This window comes from Micrasema longulum, unplaced genomic scaffold (genome assembly GCF_059751315.1).
Source record: "Micrasema longulum isolate JH-2025_06_02 unplaced genomic scaffold, ASM5975131v1 h1tg002678l, whole genome shotgun sequence".
NCBI classification, from domain to species: domain Eukaryota; kingdom Metazoa; phylum Arthropoda; class Insecta; order Trichoptera; family Brachycentridae; genus Micrasema; species Micrasema longulum.
Genome location: NW_028279811.1, coordinates 57506 through 84749, shown reverse-complemented (window position 1 = coordinate 84749; position 27244 = coordinate 57506). Strand labels below are relative to the sequence as shown.

At 31.0% G+C, this 27244-nt stretch overlaps 1 protein-coding gene across 1 annotated transcript in view; it reads right to left on the bottom strand.

The window, feature by feature from the left end:
- LOC148271751 (putative peptidoglycan muropeptide transporter SLC46) overlaps window positions 1–27244 on the bottom strand; it is a 100402-nt gene that overhangs the window by 37458 nt on the left and 35700 nt on the right. The window contains exons 3-4 of the mRNA XM_088240987.1: window positions 7393–8240; window positions 6707–6878 (exon numbers count right to left, since the gene is read on the bottom strand). Of these exons, the coding sequence (XP_088097113.1) occupies window positions 6707–6878; window positions 7393–8232 (1012 nt within the window). The 5' untranslated portion in view covers window positions 8233–8240. The remainder of the gene's footprint in view (window positions 1–6706; window positions 6879–7392; window positions 8241–27244) is intronic.

Here is a 27244-nt window from a genome sequence, read left to right as displayed (position 1 = left end):
ATTAATATATTTATGAAATACAATTCAATAAAATCAATAAAAAAAAATATATCGTATTTTTGTTTTTTTAACGTAATGAGGAATTTCAGTGTTACAGGAAATTGGATGCAGATTTTTTTTTCACGCGCTACAAATTAGAGCACTTAGTTATACAGCGAGGTTTTTTGAAAATTTCTGAAAAAAATAATAAAAATAATCTTAATGAAAATGAACTACTTTAAATGACGTCAAAAGTTCTTCGAAGTCCTCCAATGACAGAGTGCTGTGATAGATTTCCGGCTTCCAGAAAGCCAGCCCACTAATCCGGAAAACTAACGGAGTAATGAAGCAATTACAAAATTTAAAAAATCGTAGCGATAATAATACGATACATTAAAATTTATATTTTTTAAATTGACTTAGTTTGCACAAACCAAATATATGATCAAATTTTTGACGTTAAGGCGACTATTTTGGATGCCATATTTAAAAAAAAAAATTCGATAGAGGGTATATGGAAGGAGGTAATAAAAAATACACCATATCACCAACACCAATTGAGAAAAAAATCTTTCTTAGAATTTTTTCTTGCAACTGGCGAGAATCAAACCCGCGACGACAGTTTTACAGTCTTACCAACTGCGCCACGACCCCTGTCAATATGTGTTCAATATTATGCGATGGCACAAAAAACACACACGGATTGAAAGCAAGGTACGTATATACAAAACGAGTGTCAGACCATTCATGACGTATACAGTAGAGACGAGGGCAGATACAGTGAGAACCAAAAATCTGCTCAGAACGTCAAAGATCTAAGAACTGAGGGCAATAGCAGAAAAAACTCTAAGGCACAGAATCCGGAATCAAGAAATTAGACGGACTTGCGATACCCAAGACATAGTACTGTGGAGCAGAACAAGGAGAAGATTCTGGAGAGATCACGTCGATATAATGGACAGCTCCAGAGTTCCCTTTATCGTGCCCCATGAAATCCCAGCTGGTCGCCGTCTGCCCGGAAGACCACCAAAGAGAAGGAAAAACAGCTGAAACTCAGCGTCTCAGAAATCGCCTTCTAGCCAATAACAGATCATCCGATCTAAACAAAGTAGACGAAGAAGAATATTACGAGGGCGATACGAAGCAGCCATTGATTTATCGTATCGAGAGCGAACCCAGGCCGGGCATGTGGACTGTGTGTGTGTATCGAGCCTAATTATTGTGTCAGCTTTTCGCATTTTTCTTTCTGTGAGTAACCAGCTTATCCATTTAGTACATCCGTAATAACTCAGTTCCTTTATGCGGATGTAATGGCCGTAGGCACTACCCACACCAATAAAGTATAAAGTAGCCACACACATATGATTGCAACAGGGTAATTACAGGTACAGATGATGGAAGCCATTGTCAAGTGCGTGACCTTCGTGTTTCGCTTGCACCAACTGTCCGTGTTACTGTGTACCTAAATCAATTATTTTTTATCATATTTATGTAGTTATGTATAGGCAAATGCGGTTCAGACACAGAGCAATAATTTTCTAGAGAAGTCTCGCATAGAACAAAAGCGTTCCAAATTTTTGGTTCGGTTTTAGTTTGGTTTTTAGTTTGGCAATAAACGTGTAATGGACGGTTTCGGTTTGCGCTCGCAATTCTCAACGCAAGTCCTTACGGCTCGTTGTATTGCTGTAATCTATAGCTATGTTCGTGGTCAATAATCATAACATGATTTTTCTCCGCATGGGCGACTCTATTAGGTTATAACCCTTAGGGTTCATAGGCCTATTATTGTAAAAATGTATCGATGTATGTTTATCAGGGCTCAAAAATACCATTATATTATACCAAAATACCCAATATATATTAAAATGCATATTTAAAAAAAAAAAAATGAGCAACAGAAGTAAAACGGAATATTTTCGGCTCTACGATATATTGTGTTTACTATTACGTTACATACATTTTTTATTTTATTACTCGCCTTCAAAATGGAATGTCAACAGGACGAAGGAAAGCATTTTCGACACCTTCTTCTGTTCATGTTTAAAAACGACAAAAAATAATTATTTATTCAAACTTTTTTTGTACAGATTAATAAAAAGAAGTGTTGAGCTATATTATTTTGAATTTTCGTTTACAATATTATAGTAAACGGAAATTCAAAATTTACGCCATTTTCCCACTTTGCATAGAATGCCCCATTGATGAAAACCATTTTGGATTAAATAAAACGGTAAATTTGCAGTGATATATGTAAATATGCTATTTACATGAATCAATTTCGTTTATATTTATAGTTTTCAAAAACTTCCCTTTTTGACAATCAACCTTTTTGTCCTGTACCCTTGATGTATACACACCAAGTAAGTAAAAGAGCGATTTATGGCATTTCAATATGAATAGTATAATTATCTTACTATTACACATTGTCAAATTAATGTTTTTTTTTCAATTAAATTTTTGAACCGTGTATAATGAGGTTCATATAAATTTAAAAGGGTAGTATTAATTCAATTTACTTTTACAGGAAAATAATGACTAATCATATAATTATTTACATCCTTCATCGTGTATTTTACAATTTTGAATATACCAACCATTTTTTATTATGTATTATAAGCGCTTTATAATTTTATTTTTCTAGCACTTTGGATTAATTTTAGAGGCCCTTGTAGTTATATAAGAGTTTACATTGTGTGAACAATAGTTATATTTATACACATAGAACTTAATATTCTGTTCATACTGTATTTTATAACATTATGTACCTAGCTGACCTTTAAACCTTTAACTACATTTATTTAGCTTATTTAAAAATAAAAATAAGTTTTTTTTTTTTTTAACCAACTTAACTTCTAAACACAGTTCTATATTTTATTGCTTTATATTGTATTTTTTAAAATTTATGTTGTTAATACACTCATCTTTTTATTTTTATTTTTATACCAACTGTACTTTTTAACACTGTTCCTATCTTTTATTTCTTTATATTTTCACGATAAATTAACAAAATATTTTAAGGATAAAGTTGTCTTAAACAAAAATTGTCATGAGTATGCTACTAGACAAAAGGATAAAATAAGACTACCATTATTGAAAAGAGCTGAGTCGCAAAATTGTTTGATGTATAAGGGTTTAAAAATGTATGATGAGATGCCTGAATGTATGAAGAATGAAAAGTGTCTGAAAGAATTTAAAAATAAATGTATAAGTTACTGCAAGGAAATGTAAATATATATAGATGATGTAAATGTACATAATAGTTTATATTAGTTTTAATATAAGCTAAAAAAAAAAAAATGTTGTTTATATACTCATCTTCTTTTTTTATACCAACTTTACTTCTAAACACTGTCCTATCTTTTGTTGCTTTATATTGTATTTTTTAAATTTAATGTTGTTAATATACTCATATATTATATAACTTTCATGTATGTAAAAGCCTTATGGGCGTGAAAATTTATTTTTATTTTTATTTTTTTTTAAATGTAGATTACGTTTGTGCGATCTGAATATGAACATTACAAAAAAAAAATTGTAAGTCCAGAAAATAAGATCATCACTGTTAACAATAAAAGCCTCGAATTTGTAGATGAATACATTATATATTTTGGACATAAGATAAAGCTGGGCAAAGAAAATCAAACAGTAAATCAGAAAATACAGAGATTCCGATTTGTCTGAAAAGAAAAACATATTAATAATGTATACTGCAAGTGACTATATACGTATTAGAGACCACGGCCCTTACAAAAGTAAATATAGAAAAGCTCAAATCCACACAGCGATCCATGGAAAGATCCATGCTTGGTATAAGCCTAAAAGACAAAATAAGTAATGAGGAAATTAGGAACAGAACCAGAATAGCGGATATCATGTATCGCGTAGCAGGACTGAAGTGGCAATGAGCAGGACATGTTGCGAGACAAGACCACACAAGATGGACCCCTAAAATTTTAAGACGGAGACTATGGGAGAAAAAGAGAGGCGTCGGCGTCGGTAGACCTAAAAAAAGATGGTCCGACGACATAGCCGCTGGGGGTAAAAATTGGCTGCAAGCATCTACCGACCGAAAGAAATGGAAGGATATAGAAGAGGCCTATACACTCAGAACTGTACTCTTCATCCGTACGGCTACGGACATATGTAGCAACTATGTGTTATTTTAATTTTATTCTAATATAAATTCCGAATCCAGGAAGTGACTTTTTTAAGATTTCATACTAATACAAAGTATCCATTCTAATATAAATGAGAAATTGTGTTTCTCTGTTAGTCTGCTTTGTCTGATAAGTCTCACGTGTAACGGAGACACTTATCAACGTGATTAAAAGAAATATTTAGCTGGAGAGTTGACAAGTGTCATAGGCTACCTTTTATTACGAAAAAATATATCTTACTCACACGGAAAATTCTTAATGGGAAAATTAATTAATATTGAAACAGAATAACAATGCTACTCGTACGTCATACGTCGCCATAGACTAACGGATCAAAGTATTTTTTGCATAGCAATATTGGAGGATCAGCTACCGATACAGGCTACTTTATCCAGAAAAAACATCTTATTATATCAGTTATTTGTTGTTAACAACAACAGTTATATTATTCCATGAAAAAATTCAATAAATTGATTTCCTCACTACTACTTTGCTAAATTTACTTTTTTTGCACAATAGGAGGCCCAATTACAGTGGCGAATTACAGTACAAAACACCCTGGCTCATAAAAAATTAAAAAATATATTTTTGTGTTCTCACCGGGAATCGAACCCGAAACCATTTGTGCAAAAATGGCTTCCATCACTGTACCATTGAGGCCACCGAAACGATATTATTCCATTAAAAAATGTACTCTGATAATGTAATTATGCTACGAGTAAATTGTACAAACCCGTCTTTTGATTTAGGCATTCCATCCTTATTATACCTCTACACAAGCGCCTCTACACAGCGCACTAAATTCGGCGAAAGTGCATTTGCGGTCGCAGACCCTACGGCATGGAATGCTCTCCCAGCAGAGGTGCGAAACTGTGAGAGTGAAGTGATGTTTCGGAAAAAAACTTAAAACTCAGTTGTTCTCTAAATCGTTAGAATAAATCCTTAGCACGTGGTGACAAAGTACATCGTTTTTTCTTAAATTATATGTTAAAAAGTAAAAATTGATTTTATATCTTTATAAAATCACTTTGTAAAGCGCTCTTGAGGTGTTTTTTTAATGAAAATCACGCTTTATAAGTTATCCATAATAATAATCCTAAAAAAGCCCGTTCTTTGGTACATTAATAAATTTTGAAACACGAGCCTCTAAAAACATTTTTTTTGTTGCGTATAAATAAGATGATACAAAAATAACGTAACGGTTTGTCAAAACGTTACTTTTTTAGATCTTTTGTGTTGAAAACTGTCACTAAACGTTAATTATGGCATTCAGAATTTCCTTTAAATGACTTGTTTGCGTGTAGTAATGTTTTTCTAGCGGTTCGTAGAAATAAAGAAAAGTATCACGCTGACTGCTCCATCGAGAGGTTATAGGCCTGTTTTTTATTACATTTCCAGTGAAAGACATTACTTTTTCTATTATTTTCTGCACCATCCAAAAAAATAGTACTCTCTAGTCTAATAGTCAAAATGTAATAAACTCTTGTGTGGCTTTGATGTCACACTAGTCGACATACGATACAAGATTTGATATATCTCTCTTATTTATTTAAATGATGAAATTTTATTTTTCGTAATCTTTCAATTGGATTTGGAAAGTAAAATTTTTATAACTATACTGGATTTTGATACAAAACATATTTATGCTTGCTACGCCAATACAGTGATAAATTTGCATAATAGGGAGCACGAAGATATAACTTATAATAAGGAAGACAGAGACGCTGTTTTGTGGCCAGTGTTTGTGTGAAACCGATTAAGTTTTATCATATCTATATTTTTATAAATTATGGAAAAGGAATTATTAAACAGTATGTCCCTATATTTTTTTTTGTCTAATGTCAGAACTTTAAAATATTCCGTCTTTTGCTTGTGGTAACACGATCTTACATCACCGCGCGCAAAAGATTTATTTACCACAGTCTTTTAGGAGTTAAAAACGATCATTAATCATTTTTTAGATTACAAAAAATATAAATAATGAACATCTGTGATAAATGGTCTAAAATTTACTGACAGATTCTTTTTAAACATACTTCTTCTCGAATAGTTTTTTTATATACAAGTATTTACCTCAATTTCGTACTCACGTCATTTATTTGCATTTATTTCAATGCAGAATGCTCTGTCCTATATATTCAAATCACGCCTTGGATTTCAAAATACAATTTCTTTTTCACTGACGGACTTAAATTAAATTTTGAAAAATATTTAGCTTTTTTGGGCTCAACGCTATAACTAAGTAACTTCAAAATCAACATTTTTTACTTTACCGCTAAAAACACATATTTGTATCTTCCTCTATGAATGCTACAAATAGACACGTCGTGATATTATAAACGATGGAAAATTTTTCAAAAGCATAAATTATCAAAAACTAACACCAAATTTTGCAAAAATAGGACCCTAGAACGATTTGTAGTGCAGTGGACCCCACTGGATTCATAATTTTTTATGTAAATTATAAAATAAGACAGGAAAAAATATTTATAACTCAATAAATTTTGGCTATGGATTGAAAGTATATATCTCCAAAAACAAAAATGATAAGAAACTGGTTGGGTGCTTACCGTGCAGTGGTCCAATGACAACACAGACGACAATCATAAGCATCGTCACTCGAAGCCTACGAGATCCGGGACCCTTCTTGAAGGCAACTGTAAAGGTCTCCTTCACGTGGTTTACATCGAAGAAACTCCTAATTGTCTCCCCCCACGAAGTCGTTACTTGGGTTAAGTGTTCCTAAATAAAAAAAAACATGCTTATTTTGTATTTACGTTGCACAACGCTAATATCTTATTAATTTTGCGAATACTTCAATCAGTTAGGCGTTTGGTGCTGTAAACTAATAATAATAAAGCAACATTGTTCTAATTGAATTTCCACGTTTTTTTGTCCACATTAATACTGATTTTACTTATTTTGTTACAACACAGCGTAACAAAACCCCTGAAAAGTTTACCTGTATATTATTTTTGTTTCTAAATTTGATCATTTGTCTATGATATTGAAGTAATGTTTTTGTTTGATCAAGGAGAGACAAATTAGAGAGGCAGCAAGTATGATTCAAGTTGAAAAAATATTTTAGATTTTAATTGAGAATCCAAAGATTAAATTGGGAGCATGCGATGTATCGCGATGTACTACGTTGCGTTGTATAGATTTGAGCGTATTTTATTCAAATAAGTAAAGAAATAAATTATTCTAATTATGTGTCGGTTCATGAAGAAAAATAAAATGTTTAAGGCAACTGTACCTTAGAAGATGTGAGATTCTTTGGTTCTTCAATAAGGAAATACCCGTAGTAGAAGCTGATGAGGTACAATGTAGCTGAGATACTAAAAACTCCATAAAACCCAATTTCCCTCAGTAACACTCCACTCAAAGCCATCCCCACTGGAACGCCGAGAGAACAAAACAGATTCACCACGCCTATTCTTAGAGTCCGAGTCTCTTCCGTAGTAACATCAGCCACGTAGCTGAATATACCCATAAACATAGTAAACCATCCGCCGGTAATACCAGGAAATAGTGCCTCTGTCACTCCAGCAACTTCCATCGGAAGCTCGTAGAAGAAGTAGGTGTTGACGATGAGACCAACACTAGTTAAGAACTCCCCAATTATTGGAAGCAGCATGCATGGTTTTCTTCTTCCTACTCTGTCGCTCCAAGCTCCGAAGAACAGGATGAGCAAGCATGGAAGAGCTGACTGCAGAATTGTCTTCCATCCTTGCATCTGCGCGACCAGTTGTTGAACTTCGCTTTCTTCGAACGTATAGTTTGCTGTTTCTCTCGCTGACAACGCGTCGCAAATGTGTTTGTCGTATTTTAAATTGACTCTGCAAGCTTTTTCTAAGTTGAGATTCTGCGTCGCGAGTGATGCTAGCACACTCGGCATAATGTAGCAAGCAAGCATGGGTTCGACTGTTATGTTTGCTCGCATTAATCTAATCTTCTCCATAACATTTTTGTACTGCCACCGAATCGACTCGTTGAATGTTCGTGATTTTGATTCTTCTTTTTTTGTTTTTTCCGCATTGCCATTCTTTTCAGATTTTTCTTGCTTAACACCGTTGGCTTCTGTAGGCTCCGTCATCTTTCAACCTGAAAACAAATAAAATAATCAATGTCTATTTTTAATACAATATTTGAGTTTGTCCACTTGTTAAATTGTTAGACAAAATACTGGATTTCACCGCCTCAGGAGTCATTGAGATTAACAAATTACCACAGGGATGGAGAATACCTTAAAGAAGGGAATATGGAAGTCTAAGCATTTACAAGGTTTATGACCTGTCAGAGGCTGGTTGAAATGGACACTTTACACGTTTTGTTACATTCACCATTTTGCTTATATTTGAAAATCTATATTTTTTCAATTCTTCCATTCGTTGATTTTAGTGAAGTTAAAGAGCTGAAACCTTTATTGTTGTGGAGAGATTCATCTGACTGAATTATTTCACAAACTAGGCAACGCCTGAAAACAATTTGCCAATGTTTAAACTTCTTATTGGACCAGTTGGTTTTATTACAATATTTGAGTTTGCCCAAATGTTCGTCGACAAAATCTCCATACCTGTTGTAATTTGTTAATCTTAGTGACTCCCAAGGGGGTGAAATCCAGTCTTTTGTCTTGTTTTAATGTATTAAACCCTTGTATGGTAAATTTACAAAGTGTTTTATTTTAAATAAATATTACGTGTTTAATGGCATTGAATTGAATTGGTATTCAACGGCGTTCTGTGTTTTATAAGGAAGCGTGGATGTACTAAATAAATTAATATGGATGAATGGTTAACCCAGTGCATTCATTCCACTATCCGTAACTCATTTCAAAAATTGTTTTGATTTAGATACGCCACACATAAATCGCGGTGATGCACTGGATACTATTGTAAACGAATGACAATGCATTGTTGACTTTGAAATCTGACATCGTCCAAATGGGCTGGTGTACAAAGTTAATATAAGCTGGATAGAATGTTTAGGTTAATGACCAATTCTTTTCAGTTGCGTTTTTTCACGACATGGGTTCGGCGAGATGACGAGATTAAAACTAATTTACAAACACATTTTTCTGTATTAATTTACAAACGCAAACCTGAATAATTAATAGTTTTCTTTGCTTATTACATTTTTAAAAAGGCATTTTAAAAATGATCAAAGAAAATACGTTTACCTTGTCCATTAAAGTACCTCATTTTTAATAACATCAACATTTTCTTCGTGTTTTCCATTTGACGTAATTAAATATATTGTATAATAAAATGAATACTCATATTAAATCAACTGCTCCACAAGTGTAAAGCCTATTTTTTAAATTTTTTTTTGTAATATAAATACCTTGTTTTTAAAACTGTTTGAATATTGGTTAATTATCTTCCTTTTTTAAGTTTTAAGTTCTTTGTTTATTCTCGAATGTAATTTAAAAAAAAGTATATTGTTAAGTGTCCTCGGCACGGGAAACCCCAGTGAGGTCACATTATTTTTATTATTAATTATATTTTGTAAGCAAAAAAATAAAATATCGTACAGTGTCACAATATCACAACCTATGTAACAACATTTCAGTTCCGGATAAACTGTATCTTTCTCCTCCTTTCCTTTCCACTTTTACCCCCTCCTTTCTTCACATAGTATAGCGTAGCTATTTAGTTGATATTGATATTGATTGATTTTAAAAAAGAAAAATATCTACGATTTCTTTTGTAATTAAAATATTCTAATATACTCGTAGATACCTACAATTTGTTAATACATAAAGCAGAGATATAATAAATAGAGATAACACTCCTTACAAATCTGAGCTAAAATGTCGTCCCAAAAGGAATGGGAATGACCAGTGGAGAGAGCAAGTATCGTAAGATCATATCACGTCGACTTTGACAAGCAAAACAAGTAGTACAGTAAAAAGCACGGACTTTTTAAATCAGTCTACTGAAAGTTCTATTCACTATGTCGCTCCCTTCCGCATACGCGTTACCTTTGTTTATCGTTTCACTATACGTCCGACTAACTGAGCAGGACAGAGACAAGAGATAGCTTACGACTGGTAACATATTAATAAAACGTTTTTTAACATTAAAATAGCTATTTTAAACAAGTATTGATTAAGATAAAAACATTTCTCACCAGTGAAAGGTTATACCATTGCTTTTTCAATCTTTTCCATATCTATTTGTGCAGTATCTTAGCGTACATATAGGAATTTAAGTAATTGCGAGGAGAAAATAAGCCAGGGAATGCTCGCAACAGACTTAAGTCTGTTTTATCAAACGTATGCCAATTAAACGTAGTTATGCAGAAAACAGCCAGCCATAGAAAAGTGAAACTAAGATAATAGCACCTTTGTGAAAGGAGTGGATAATCGAATCTTCACAAGAGTTGGAGTGTTTTTGACTTTGACAAATGATAAACAATAAAGACATTAGTTTTATTAGAAACAAGAATCTTACTACTTGTCAATTTTTTAATGATTTTTACCGTTGGATTATTCTGGTGCTTTGGGTGTTTTCTGCTAATTGGTAAATGCTATTTTTGTGATCCAAACTATTTTCAGAAGGTAATTATTACAGTTTTTGTATGAAAGCGGTCTGGCTGTTTTAGCAGAACACAGAATTGACCTTACTGCACCCGATAACACCAATATCTCGGGTTTTTTTAAATTGTGGACTGGCTGCTTTATGCATAACTACGTTCAATTGTTCGTAGGTTGAGGGAACATATTTTGAACGCTCATGTTTACTCTAGTTGTATACCCAATGAAATACAACTTATCTTCTTAAATTGAACAGTTTGGGTAGGTAGAAAGAAATTGCCTTAGGGCAATATGCCCGCCCTTGTATGTATATAAACTGCATGTGTATATAAAGTGTTTAAACAAATAAATCATGTAAATGTGTTTATTTACAAATTATTTACATTTATGTCTCCACAAGTACTAACTCCATGGAACTAAAGTCCTGTGTTGAGTTGAGACGAATTATGTAGGTAAAAACTTAAAAAACAACGTATTAATATTTGAAGAACAAATAAATACAAGTTTTACATTTACGTGAAATAACTGCATCACTAATTTAAATAATTATCAAGGATTTTCCTACTCAAATCCTTAAGCAAAATTCAGTCCTAAACCTCTCTCTTAAAAAATTATTTTGTCCATCGGAGTTAAATACGAGTACGCTCTTTCATCATCATTCCATGTCCCCTCCCTAGTTAGAGCATATGGTATCCACAAAGAGCCTCCATGCATCTCTATCGGCTGCCAACTCATTTGCGTCCTCCTAAGTCAGGTTTTCGTCCCAAAGTAAACTGCCGACGAATAGTCAGCAGTGGAGAGAATCTGATGCCTTGTGAAGTAGGCAAGCGTGGCCGAGCCATCCGCAGTATATGACCTAGCCAACCTTATCGCTTTCGCTTGATTTTACTACTATTTGACTACGTCACGAAATAACAATATTTCATACAAATGTAATAATTAATATGGTTAAGATTTTTCAATTTTGTATAATTTTGTATTGTAGTATTTTATACAAATATATAATTTTGATGACGTGTCACCTTTAAGGTGTTTTTCCAGCGTCATGTAAAATATTTAAAAAATATAAATACATATATAGAAACTCACGAAGATGTTAGGTAAGGAGAACATCAGAAATGAATTTATTTGATTTTGATGAATTCCAATGATAGTTTGAGGGTGAGAGTGTTGGATATTTTGGGAAGGAAGGTAGGGAATTGATCATTTATCGGGCGGAAGAGGAATATGTGATTAAGATCCTCCTCATCCAAAAGGCACTCGCACATTAGAGAGTCTAATACCTTTAGCTTTGCCAGGTTGGATCCCACAGAACAAAGCCCCAACCGCGTTTGGCAAATGGTGGACGTATATCTGGTTGAATCAGAGCGTAGTGTTTCCCTTTGTAGAGTTAACTAATGTTCCAGTGTTCCGTCCATCTTACCGGCAATTCTTTAGTGGGAACGAGAAAGTCTTCGATGGGGATGTGGGAATATTTAGTGTTTCCACCAGAAATGGCATCTATAGTCCTTAAAATATAGCTTGATTAGAATGACAGCTGTCAAACTAATTTCATTAGTGATGGGAAATTACCGATCACTGATCAAATCGATTTCATCAGTTATTTTATGCAATCATGAAACTCTGTTTCCGAAAATTGATATAAAAACGAAAGAACAAGCCTATTATGGTGTGTTTAACATAATTGTTCACCAAAAAATGAGACATTTTTACTTTTTTCATGAACAACATCAAACGAATAATTTTTTTATTCGATCAATTTACATTTACGTTTTTGCAAAATGATGTAACCTTGTAAGAACGTCGTTAATAATTAGGTTTATTTTAGTTTTTTTTAGTTTTAAAGCTGATTTTATATATCAATGTTGATGTTTCAAACATTGTAATAAAAAAATAAATTAACATACCAGATACGAATGATAAATCATATATGATATAATCACTCCTTACAAAGTTATGTCGTCTCATTTGCTGACTACTGTCATTCTAATCAAGCTACATTTTAAGGACTATAGTAATGCAACAGAGGAAAATTAAGCATCTAAAAATCAGAGGGATGATTATTCAAATACGCTGGATAAGAGGACATGCTGGCATCGTAGGAAATGAGAGAGCGGATGAACGAGCAAGAGCCGCAACTTGCAAAAGAACGGCACCTTTCTTCTCAGAATTTCCCTTTGGCTTTGCTAAACGCGTATAAAACAAAATACGCCACAGCGTTGGGAGGATCATTACCGCGCTTCTTCTACAGGTAAAATCACTAAAATGTTTTTCACAACGCTAGCTGATGCAGCAAACTTCCGTCGTCATCACCAAAGTACTTTCGAAACGACCCAAATTTTTCCTGGACACGGAGCTATGAGAAGTTACCTATAAAGGTTTGAATTAAGGAATGATGACTATTGTCCATGCGATGATATTTCTTCACAGAGTATCGAACACTTTGACGTTACTACAAAGTAATGTCGTCACTTTTTCTGACAACTGTCATTCTAATCATGTTACATTTTAAGAACTATAGTATGTATTTATCTCTACTAAATTAAACAATGATTGCGGTTTTATATTTTCTGCAATGTCTATTTCCGCCGAGCATAGTATAGGCTGCAGTACGGTTGGATATTTCACAGTTCGTTAGTACATTATTTTATGTTCGCATGGAAAATTTTCGCCATTTTACTCCTGAATTGATGTCAAGAGAATTATACGTACAACTATAAAAGTGAAAGTTACCCACAACGAATCGAATGATTGTTATTGTCATTATTGTTATTCAACATGGGCCATCAACCATTGACACTGTCTGTATATACGCCTATGTAAATCAAAATATTAACAACGACCTGGGAAATCTAAAATATTATTATTATTATTAGTAATATAATTATAAATATTAGTATTAGTGTAATATTGTTTCCTGTTATTCTTTTTATTTCGTATAATTTTAATTATTTTCTCTTGTGTATTCGAAATTACGTAACTTCAAATTACTAAATAAATATAACAGTGTAAGTCAGTCTCCAAGCACAAGAGCTAGTCTCTTTTTTGGAAAGTAACAGCCATAATATTTAAAAAAAACACGTATTAAATTTGTAATTATAATAATCCATAAAATAAAAAAAATTACGTTTATAAATTAAAATTAAAATAAATTTTTGAAACATTAGGTAATGTATTTACGGTTTATATTTTATTATTTTTTTAAAGGAAAAATAAATATTTGCGTTCTTATGATTTACCCAAATATTTAATTTTGAGGGCCATTTTCAACGAGTTGTAAATAACTCACTATTAGAAAATGGAATCAAGTTGGGGTAAAGTGGGATTCGAACGACGGAACTTTGGTCCGTGAGTCCGAGACACTAGCCACAGGACCACAACCCGATCTATGTTCTACAACATGTTTTTTAGTATGTATTGAATAAAAAAAAAGTCAAGAGTGCTTTGAAGAGTGAAAAGACCCTAATTTTTTTTAAAAGTCATTTAAATAACACCAGCAGGCAACAGTCGGGTATCGTCGACTGTTACATGCTAGATGTTTCGATCGGCCTTCCGGGCCTCAGTTTTCAGCTCTTCGCGCCTCCCTCGATCATCTAGAAGTATCTTCCCTTTGGGCTTTAAGACAGACGAAAATTATCTTGATTTAGCGTTGATACCACAATAATTAGGCTCAAATTCCTTTGCAGGAGTATAAGGGATAGACGCAATCAATCAATTCTTGAGTATTAATATAACGGATAGATGTTCTCCAGGTCATTAATATTTTGTCATGATACATTTAAAGGGATTTGATAATATTTTCAGGGCTTTTAAAAAATATTAATTTAGAGTTGCATGTTTTTGTGATCATACTGAAAAAAATATATCCTCCTGGCTTATAAAAAGAACATTTACTGGTAAATATTGTGATAATAATAATTGAAAAATATATTCTAATGGTTGGAGAGATAATTATTATTCCATTTCAATATTAAATTTTAAATGTCGAAAATGACCCTATAAGGGACGGACGCAATTAATGAATTCTCAACTAATAATATAACAGATTATGATGATTTGAATGCGCGACTTGTCTATTTGTAGCATTCAGGATAAGGATACAAAAGTGTATTTTTAGTCGCTAATTAAAAAATTCCTTTTTTCCTCATTTTAAAGTTGGTTAGTTGTAGTAATTACCCCGCGAATTGATATCTGTATAATTAAATGTTTATGTTGTGATTTATCTTTTATTATGCCTTAGAATGAGGAAGTTCGGTGCCTATTAAATAAAAAAAAACAGAATTTCGTTTTTTTGTAGACTATTATCAAACTAGCCCAAAAGATTTTTTCTTTTCTTTTTATGTATCGTGTTACTATCGCTATAAGGTTTTGTAATTTTGAAAATACTCCGCCCGTGACGTCACTAGTTCTTGTCGATTAGTTGTCCTGACATTTGAAATTGGGGCCCCGTAGCTATCAAAGCACACTTAACGTTGAACAAAATGGCTTCCCGGAAACCGGAAATATATCGCAACTCATGTCAACGTTGTGATTGATTGGTTGATTCGCAAGAACGTGTGACCACGATTATAATATTTCTTTTTTATAAAACTGTAATCTTAATATTTTTTTCATACATTTTGGAGAAACTTCGCCGAATAATTAAATGCTCTTATTTTTACCGCGTGTGAGAATACATTTTTTATGTACGATTTCCAGTAGCACTGAACTTTTTTATAACGAAGATAGTTTTTTTACCTTATTGAAAAAATCAATAGAAACGAGTGAATTATGTGACTTGCAATTTTCGTTAGATTTTTTTTAATGTTTAATCAAAGTTTTTACTGAAGATTACGTAATTAAAATTAAAAGAGCATTTTTCAAGTACAGCTATTATTAATTTCAAAATACATTTTTGATTTACCGAAACGTTAATATTTTTTACGTTTTAACAAAGTAGATATATCCATTTTTTATTAAATACTTTCACATATACATTTTCATGCATTTTCCTAAATTCCCGCCAAACTTCAAACGCAGATGAAATAAAATGTTTTTTTTAGGTAACGAAACGTTAAAACATTTTTTTACATACTGAATTAAAAGTTTGCGAAAAAAAATATATTTCGGTTCATTTTATTGATTCCACTCAACAGAGACACTATCTTACAAAGGGATCTGGAAATATTGGCATTTACAGGGTTTTTCGCCTGCTATAGTTGATCACATAATCTTGTGATGAAAAGTTCTATACCACTGCTCAGTAATACTAAATATGTTACGTAATTTATCTTGTTATTAATATGTCAAAATGAAAAGTTTTTCCACGATCTAATGCTAGGTTATTGACTCCCATATATTTATATTTCATCTCAATATTTTAACAACTTATTTGTTTTTTATTGTAAACCTAATCTAGATACGTGATTTGCAATTTTAACAGTTGTAAACATTTTTTATAACTATGTTTTTATATGACTTACGTAAGTGAAAGTGTATCAAATTGATGGTTACATAGTGTTATTAACACTTCTAAAGTCTTGTGTACCTGCTGGAAATTTGCGTCGTATTTTTTTTATATATAAATGAGATCCAAAATATTTTCTCGCACGCGGTAAAATTTAGAGCATTTAAATGTTCGGCAAAGTTCATAAAAAAAAAATAAAAAATATTAAAAATGATTTTAATAAAAATGAACTACTTTGAAAGACGCTGACGTCATAATTTCTTGTGAATCAACCAATTAATTACAGCGTTGAAATGAGTTGTGATATATATCCGGTTTCCGGGAATACATTTTTCTCTACGTTGACTGTATTTTGATAGCTACGGGGTTCTATTTTTAATTGTCGGGATAACTAAATGACGAGAACTAGTGACGTCACGGACAGAGTAATTTTAAAACTTTAAAAACTCATGCCAATGAATGCAAGAAAATAACGTTTTTTTTTTAATTAACTTAAGTATAATAGTCTATTATAACAAAAAAAAACTAGAAAAAAACACTAAATTTCTTTATTGAGAAATACATTTTAATGAAAAAAAAATTGTTAAGGAAGGTTTTTATGTTGTCATATAGTTATAAATAATGTATCTTTGTTGTTCTGAATATGTGCTTTTAATAAAAATGTTTTTAATATTTAAGTCTCGAACTGAGTCGCAGTAACTCTTGGGAATGTAATTCGTTAGTTTTATATTTTGTATGATTTTTTAATAAAATAGTAAAAAAAAAATTCAAAAACAATTAACATACCAACTGCCCCAGTTTCTATTTTTTTTAAAATTTAAAATCTTTTTTCCTTTTATTTCATGTATTCATACATATATATTAGCAATGTCTTTACTTAACCGTATTTCTTCGGATATCGACATTTTACACATTAGTAAAAAAAAGTTCAGAGAGGAGAACATCCTTTTTCTATAATTGCTGGGTATTTTTATTTTACCATTTTGTACATTTAAATTTTAGTATGAAATTTTTCGTGTTTTGCATGCTTTGAAATATTTTTGTAATGTACGTAAACGTAAATTAAATAAATAAATTGAAATGGAAAAAAAAATACAAAAAAATAAAAATAACGTATCCTAAACTCTATGAGGCCAAGAGCCCTATGCTGAGTTGGGATACAACAAAATAAAAAGTGAAAGAAAGTGACAACACGCTTAGTAATTTATAAATCTATGCAATATCTCGCAGCAGTCTCCTGCAATGGTCTCTTCCCTTAGACAAAATCCAAACTTGTACACTCTTTCCCTCTTATTTTGGTTAAAGAAGTAGAAAATGTATAACTATAACAAGAGAACACATACGTTTATGTAGTAATAACTTTTTTCAAATTTGCTAATCACCCAATTGAAAATAATAACGCTTTTCAAAATAATGGTTGACTGTACCTTAAATATTTGTACTAGAGGCCCAAAATTAGATCATTTTTAAAACTTGGAAATTCAACAAGCTGTCAATAATAATTCCATATTAATAATAACGAGATTAAAGACTTAAATAAAAGTATCTAACTAAAAAAAAATAAAGTACCCACCTAGTATTCCTTTGCAGAGAATCTGTAGTTTAGACGTGACATTGAACACATATTAGTTTTATTTGATGGACATTTTGTATGATTTGTTTATTTTCACCTCTGAAATCTGTTATTGTACTTTTTATTACCTGGCTCACTATATCAATATGTATCATGTAAAATTAGTATTTTTGAAATATATCATGATATAAATAACCTTTAATAGAAATTAAGTATTTTTTAAATTTTATTTTATTAGATAAACAAACAGTATGTACACAAATATTGCCAATTTCTTTGTATACTAGTGTGAGACACTCATGCACACACCAAAAAAATTGTTTACACTTAATACAATAATTTAAATTATGTTCAATATAATAAATGTAAAAGAAACGAAATGAAAAAATATGTATAAAAATAAAGTTAACTATCTGCTTCTCTCGAAATTTCTATAATTTTTTACCTAAATTTACATACATTGTCACAAAAAATATCAGCCTCGGTAAATATATTGTTACATTGGTCGCATATTCTAGGTATTGTAGATTTTTACAATAGTTTGTTGACGCGTTTTCTGTGTAAAACAGAAGATTTTGTCTTGTCGGCCAAGACGGCACAGTCTTTCAAGTTGGTTAGGAGAATCAATTTTATTATTTATTAATTTGAATAAAAATAACTGGTCTAACATTATTCTTCGATTTTTAGAAGAGTTTATTCCATGGTACTGCATACTTTCAGCATGGTTAGAGAAGTTAATATTTAACTGGTAGTCAAACTGCTTAAAAAAAAATGTTGGACCCTTTCTAGTCTATTAATACTTACATTTTAGTAAGGTGACCAAATAGGAGTACAGTATTCTAGCTGGGGACGAACAAATGTTTTGTAAAGTTTTTCATATGCCTCTGCATGTTTAAATGGTTTCGATATTCGCATTATAAATCCAACCATTTTGTTTGTTTTTTTCAGGACTAATTCAATATGAATATTAAACATTAGCTTCGTATCAATAATAACACCTAAGTCGCGAATTTGACTATCTGTAATAGAGATCTGGATTTATAAGATAATGAACGTGGAAAAACAAATAAATTTATTTTTTATTACAAAAAACTGTTGAATGGTTGGTTATCAAGGCTATTTTTCATTATTTTATACGAAAATAATTGCAAAGGTTCTGTTTTTTTCTAGTCGTGATCAATTCTAACAGAAAATAAAATATTATAAATAATTATCATTAACAATGCAACGAAATAAATGAGGATTTTAGCATTATAGTTTTTTAAATAACTACAGAGAAGTCTTTAAACTATGTGCACGATATCATAGTGTGATTCATGACTAAATACCAGTTTAAAGATGAACATTGCCCCGTATACTAAAGTTATTATATTTATTTATTATTAAAAGTGCCTACTTACCTGTTATAAAGGTCAAATAATGGTTAGTAATATTTAGGTCGATACGGCGGATTAAATATATATATATATATATATATATATATATATAATTTATTTATTTGTTTAGGTATTTCACAGTTTTAAAATGTACAGAGTTTCTTTGTTTCAAATCCCGACTAGCTAGGAAATTCCTGTGTTTAAAAAAGATCTTTTTTTTACATGTGTTTTTTTATTTCATTAAATTATGTTCAATAAATTCAAATAAAAATAATAACATAAAAAAAATCCAAATAAATATAAATTAGAAAACATGCAGGTAATAGTAATAAAAATTGAACCATAAATATAAATTAGAAAAACAACCATTATTAATTAGAAAATAAAACATTGATTTAAATTTGAAAACATACCGATAATAATAAAAATTGAAGCATAAATACAAATTAGAAAATATACCATTATAGTTAAGAAATGAGACTTAATTATTATGCTAATAATAATAAAAATTAAAGAACATACGTGTAAATACTAGTAATAATAAGAAAATTAAAACAAATGTAAATGAATAATCAGAAAAGTAAAAATAACATATAAATAAAAACAATAAGGAGACATTTGGCAATTAAAAACAACACAATTTGTAGTCATGAAAATAATTTACAGGATATAAAAAGGTCTACTCCTTATCCACTTGCTCACCTCTTTCTTATAAACATTGTAACTGACAGACGCCTCTATGTCAGGGTCCAACATGTTGAAAACCCTAGGGCCCAATACTGCAAAATGTCTCTCAATACAGGTAGTTCTACCTTGGGGTACCCCAAAGTTTATGATCATTGCATATCTTGTATCAATATTTTGTGGTGTTGTGGTGTTGGTGTAGGTGGATGGCAGTTTTAGCCTTATTTTCTTTTTTTTTTTTTGGAGAATGGCCAATGGATTTAATATGACCTCCGAACAACCACCCCATCCAATCACTCCATATGACGCACTCGACTGGAACAGTGCAAAATCGATCTACCGATTTAACTGCTCCGTAATCTAAATCACCTCTCAATGAGTAGAACGCATGTATCAGTTTTCGGAGTTTTTTGACAGTCATAGAAATGTGAGATTCCCACCTAAGATGTCGATCATAATTCCCAAATATTTTATTTCATTAACTCTTTTTAAGAGAGAGCAAGTACACGGCACAAGGATAACATTGAAAGATGTGACTGGTTGTTTATATAATAAAACTACAATTATTAGGATAATGTTAAAATAATTAAAAATATTTTAGGCATAAACAGGATACTGAACACTCAGACATCAGGATATAACGAGTCATTGTTTCAATTTATAAAGGTATCGGACATTAGACAAATGTTTTTAAAGAGTCATTGACACCTTGCTGGTCATGCGTTTACAAGAGAAGATCCCAGCAGTATTTTTGTACGAAGTTTTCATGTAATTTGAATCATTCAATACCAGAAACACGTGCATATTTATGACTTTCGCTGAGAGAAAATTCTATTTTGTGGCCCTAAGAGTGTCCAATGTCCAGGATGAACATACTATGTTCTCCAAACCGAAAGCCCTTTTCAGGAGAAGTCTTTTGTTAATTAATTTCATTAAAGGTACATGTTTTTTAAAAAATTCTATACGTATCTACTTTTACACATCTAGTAAATGTTATCACTGTAATTCTCCAAAAAAGAGACTAACTCTCGTGCTTGGAGAGTGACTTACACTGTTGTAGTTGTTTATTGTTTATTATAAGAGTTTATATAATTTTAAATACGAGTTCATGAGAAAAAACTAAAAACATAGGACATATAAATAAAAAACAAAAAAACAATAATACATTCATATTAATTAAAATTTAATGAGTTTTTACACGTGTTCAAAAAATTTCTTTAGATTTACTTTAAATTTATTTATTTCTTTTATTTTGGATTTTGTTTAAGTGAAAAGACCATTGCAGGAGACTGCTGCGAGACATTGCATTGATTTATATAATGAGCGAGCTGTCCAATTAAAATTTATGTTTATGCAATAATTTTTATTTTTAGTATTCTGTAATAATTTGCATGCTCCACTTTCCATTATATCGTATCCCAACTCAACACTTTTGATCTCATAGAGTTTGGAGTACGTTATGATTTTTTATATGTATACCAGATATTTTTATTCAAATTAATAAATAATCAAATTGATTCTCCTAACCTACTAGAAAGACTTCCATTCCGTGTGCCATCTAGACCGACAAGACAAATTCGTTTGTTTTACACTGAAAACGCGTCAACAAACTATTTTAAACAATCTACAATACCTAGAATATGCGACCAATATAACAATATATTTACCGAGGCTGATATTTTTTGTGACAATGTATGTAAATTTAGGTCAAAAATTATAGAAATTTTGAGAGAAGCAGACATTTAACATTATTATTATATAAATATTTTTTCATTTCGTTTCTTTTACATTTATTATATTGAACATAATTTAAATTATTGTATTAAGTGTACACATTTTTTTTGGTGTGTGCATGAGTTTCTTACTCTAATATACAAAGAAATTGGCAATATATGTGTACATACTGTTTGTTTACCTAATAAAATAAATAAATAATTATAAATTCCATAAAAAAACAGTTTTACTAAAATACATTTTTTCGCACCACAACAGGCCAGGTGGCCCGATTTATTAAAGTACGGAACATCCAGGCTTGAGAAAAATCACATTTATATTTTTGTGTTCTCCTCGGGAATCGAACCCGGAAAATTCCGTGCGTGACTCAAGCGTCTATACCACTGCGCCACGGAGGCCGCCTATTTTGAACTGTATTTTTTTTTAACGATTATTAAAAGCAGAATTAAACCTAGATAAGAAAGATACCACAAAAATTGTTTGATGTAAAATGTTTTTATTTATATTTTTGAATAAATAAATTTAAGTTTTTTATTTATAACTTTTCTGTCCGATTCATTATTTTTAAATCATTGGAACTAATTTTACTTAAATACTTTGTCTTTATATGATTACCAATGACCTTTAGTTTAGTAGAAAGTTTAAGAGGCCAGTCTGCCAGTCGAAAAGTAATTATATTTTAGTTGACATACTACAACAGAGATGAAGAACATTTAAGAGAAGGTATTTATAGAAGTCTTGGCATCTAAAGGGCTTATGACCTGTCAATGGCTGGTTTAAGTGGCCACTTTACACACTGTGTAACATTCACCATTCTGCCTATATTTGAACATCTATAGCCCTTCAGTTCTTTCATCTGTTGATGTTTGTGAATTTTCAGGCGTCGCCTAGTATGTAGGTGAAATAATTCAATTAGACGAATCTCACCCGCTTAAATAAAGGTTTCAGCTCTTTAACTTCACAAACATCAACAGATGAAAGAATTGAAGGGCTATAGATGTTCAAATATAGGCAGAATGGTGAATATTACACAGTGTGTAAAGTGGCCACTTAAACCAGGCATTGACAGGTCATAAGCCTTGATTTCTATATTACCTTCTCGTAAATGTTTTTCATCTCTGTTGTAATATGTCAATATAAACAGCTCCCCAGGGAGTCGAATCCAGTCCATGTCTACAAAAATTTGGACAAACTCAAAATATTATATTTTAGTTATTTAAAACTTTTATGTATGTTTTTTTAATCAGAAACACCTTAAAAATATTGTTTCATAATCGCTTTGAAGTGACCACTTTTTGTCACAGAAGCTTTTTTAAAATATAAATTAAAACAATTTTAAATTTTACTTATGTAAGGAACGCGGACTGAATTTTCAGCGTCGTATGAATGATGGTTGGATTCAATCATATGACGTCGATATCACAAGTCGGTAGATCATATCTAGGTAGTTAGAGATAGTAGAGAAGTTAAGCATACCGTCTCGGTATGTACCGATGAAGACAGCCTTTATAATCGCGGCCTTGGACTTGAAGGAGGAGATTTTAGCCATAGATATGAAAGCGCTCGCCCTCCACCCAGTGGCCCGGCTCTTAAAAGACCTTGGCTTGGAGGGCGAGAACTAATGTACAGGATGTTAAAATAGATCTACTCGAGTCGCAGTGACGTCAGGAGTTTATTCAGCACTGACTCCCGTCTACAAGAACATACACAAAGGCAGAAGACTCCGGATCAGGGGTTCGAGCTTCACTTTCCAGCCTACAATTTGATTTCTTTATTCTACACGTTTATCTACGAATAAATAATTGTAAAAAATAATTAGGACTTATAGACCTAGATACTTCAAAAGTGACGGAAACGTGGGCATTTATTATTATTATAGTTAGATAATTTATAAAGCGCCATTTTCGTGAACATCACCCCAAGGGCGCCGTACATTAAATAAATAATACAGCACGTTTTGCAGCTACAGAGCGCATAGACGGTAAGTAATCTAGAATTTACATGATGATATTAAAATAAACAAATGAAAACTTGTTTTTAAAAATAGGATTTAGATGATAACAAGTCTTGCAGTTTCTGAGCGCATGGACTGTTGAAATTCTTGACCCCATTTACAAAATTTAAGTATTTTATGGTTGATAACATTTATATATTAAAACAAGATTACCAATCGTCTTGCAGCTACAAAGCGCATGGATAAGTAGAACTCTAGCAACTTAAAAATATGTCAATGAATTTACTAACACAAAAAATTGAGCATAGTAAATAGTTTGTTAAGTGTTCGTGCTAAAAAGTAAACAAGGAGAATAATAAAAAAATTAACACTGTTTTAAAATTATGGTTAGCAAAATAAAGAAAGCTGTCCGATGGGTAGCTTTTGTAGATTGTAGGTATCATAGTTACTGCCGGATATGTGGCTAACAGGCTGCTCGCTGATTCCTGAGAGATGGTAGATGCATATATGTGCAGTTACCGAGAGATGATGAGCATTGTTCGAATTGTTTCGTTTTATGATAGGTACGCAACATTTCCGCTCAATTTATATTTTTACGTTAATATTAGAAAAGCGCGTGTGTGAGAGTGGTATAAGGATTGATTGATCATTGTATATGTTAATTGAAGGTATTTACAAAATATGACCCATAAATATTTGGTTTTAGTGATTTCTTTACATACTGTGTAACATTCACTTTTTGGACCTAGACCGTGGATTTACATCTTAAGAGAATAAAGAATTTGCAATTAGGTCACGGTTGTATGAGTTTTTTGTATTTTAATTAACACGTTTTAATAAACCAGTTATTAAATAATAACAAAAAACGTAAAGGTTCCTTATCGATTTGAACATTTGAAGGTTCAAGTGATTTGACTGCATTATTTACAAATATACATGACATTGACATCATCAGATATTTGCATTTTTATTAAGGACGAATTGTTTAATGTAAGCACACTATATTATGTAGGTAGAGATAGACTTTGAATTCACGCACTTGCAATCGATAATTTTACCTGTTCTTCAGTTTGAATTTCAGAACAGCGTTTCTTTGGTATTTTTAAACACATATTACAAGAATAAAAAAAAAAAAACAACAATTTTTTTAAACCACTAGTTTTTATTTTTTACCGACCGGTTTCAAAGCAAACAAGCTTCTTTGTCAAGGTTTACGTAACTAATGAATTGATTCCTTTTTATTTTCTTTCTGTCGTGTTCACTAAATACTACACGTGGACCCAATAAATCAAGTGGTTTTTTTCTTACACGGGTGGTAATTTGATATCATTATTTTCGAAGTTAGCCAGGAGAAGACTAAAAAAAATAATGTTTTTTTGGATATTAATTATTGTTTTCTTATTATGAATCGCTTTTTTAATATTTAAGATTTCTAAATTGTCTAATTTTGTTGTTTTATTTATTTTATTTTTATGAATAACCACAAAGTTAGTGCTTCAAATATAAACTTTACATATTACAATGTATTAGTTACCTATTAAGTCCAAAGACTTTTCGGTGGAAAACGTTTTTTAAGAAAGGTTTATTTTACACACCTTTATATTATTTGACTTTTTATTTTATTTTATTTTTATAACAATTTTGGAGTTTGTCCAAATGTTTGTAGACAAAAGACTGGATTTCACCCCCTCGGGAATCATTAAGATTAACAAATTACAACAAGGATGGAGAATACCTAAAATAAAAGAATATGAAAGTCTAGGCACTTACAGGGCTTATGACCTGTCATTAGCTGGTTTAATTGGCCACTTTACACACTGTGTAACATTCACCATTTTGCCCATGTTTGAACATCCTTGTTGTAATTTTTTAATCTTAATGACTCCCGAGGGGGTGAAATCCAGTCTTTTGTCTCCAAACATTTGGACAAACTCAAATATTGTAATGAAACCAACTGGTCCAAGAAGAAGTTTGAAAATTGAAAAAATATGTGAAATAATTCAGTCAGATGAATTTCTTCACAACAATAAAGTTTTCAGCTCTTTAAGTTCACTAAAATCTTGAGGTGATTTTCACAAAAATTGCGCTATATAAATTCTCCAAACACATATATATATAAAATCAACAAATGGAAGAATTGAAGAAATATGGATGTTCAAACATAATCAAAATGGTGAATGTTACACAGTGTGTAAAGTGGCTACTTAAACCAGCCAATGACAGGTCATAAGCTCTGTAAATGCCTAGACTTCCATATTCCCTTATTTTAGGTATTCTCCATTCTTGTTGTAATTTGTTAATCATTTTTATAATTTTTGTATTTTTTTACAATATATATAATAGGTTAAACAGAGTATAAAAAAAAATTACATAGCAGAAAAACAATTTTGAGGATGAATGTGTTATTTTATCAACAATTCAAAACTTTAACCCCTAACATCTCCGTTTATTGTTTCTAACACATAACACCTTTATCCACCAACGCCTTTAATTATTTATGCCAGTCTCAGTACAGTCTCAGTACAGTGTTTATTGTATTAATATAAAAATAATGAAAAAAGATATTAAATCTACGAAAGCTTTGTTATGTTCGGGGTCTACGTTTAACGCGCACGGAAGGAAAGGGGTAATGTGTTTTGAAGCTGCGCGGTTGAGTTTTGATAACAATTTGTGCCTCGATATTCTAGAATATAATATATTCGTGAACTGACCAGCTGTTTTTTTTAAATCTAAATTAAACCACACAGGTTCATAACACACTACTGTATTATATATATATATATTTAAACACCTCGTTTAAAACAGTCATAACACATATTGTACATCATCCTTTATTTAATGCATAATTCTGAATTGATAAACAATACTGAAATTATAAAGGAATGTATAGTTTATATTTTTTTAATAATTATTATTTCTTGTTTGTTGTTTACAATTCTTACCGTAAATATGCTATTTAATTATTCATAAAATTTTAAATATTCTATTTTACCTCTTATGTATATTTTTTTTAAAAACTAAAAAAAATAAAAAATAATAACTTTAAAACATATTATTTAACTCAGCGTTATCTTTTTTTAATATTATTAAATCATTAAATTCAGTTTTCTTAATTATTGGTTAATGGTAAAAAACCCGCTTATAATTTCATTAATTCTTAAAAGACTATTCTAAAAAATATATTTGCAAACGGTGATGTAACATCGTGTTACATTATACAAAAGACGATATATTTTAAAAAACACGCACTTAAAAAGAAAATTTTCATATTGCTTAACATTATATCTTTCATAATTTATAAAAAGAATTATATAATTTACTTAAGTTATTTAGTTATTAAGCTTTGTATTCTATGTGACATTCTACGTCACAATTTTCATATGGGTATATTATGGGTTACCAAAAAATCTCCATCTCTAACAGGCTGAGCCTATCCGGAAAACACTATATGGTAATAATATTATTGTTAATGATATAATGCTATAAAGATTCTCTCGAAAAAAATATTTATATGCATTAAATTTAATACTGAATAAATACTTTAATTTTTTCTATTTTGCCATTATTTTTGTTCGAAAATCAATAAATAAGTAAAGTTTTCTTATTTATTGAAGCCCTTCTAAAGTATAAATTGTAATCTGTATCCTTACTTTATAACATACCTGTATTCAATTAGCATGCCTGTGATATGAATAACATTAAACGAGTATTGTGTATAGAATATTACATACAAATACTATTTGGGCCTTACTCATAAACTTGGCATAAAGTTACACTTAAGTATAGCAGTATAATTCGGATGT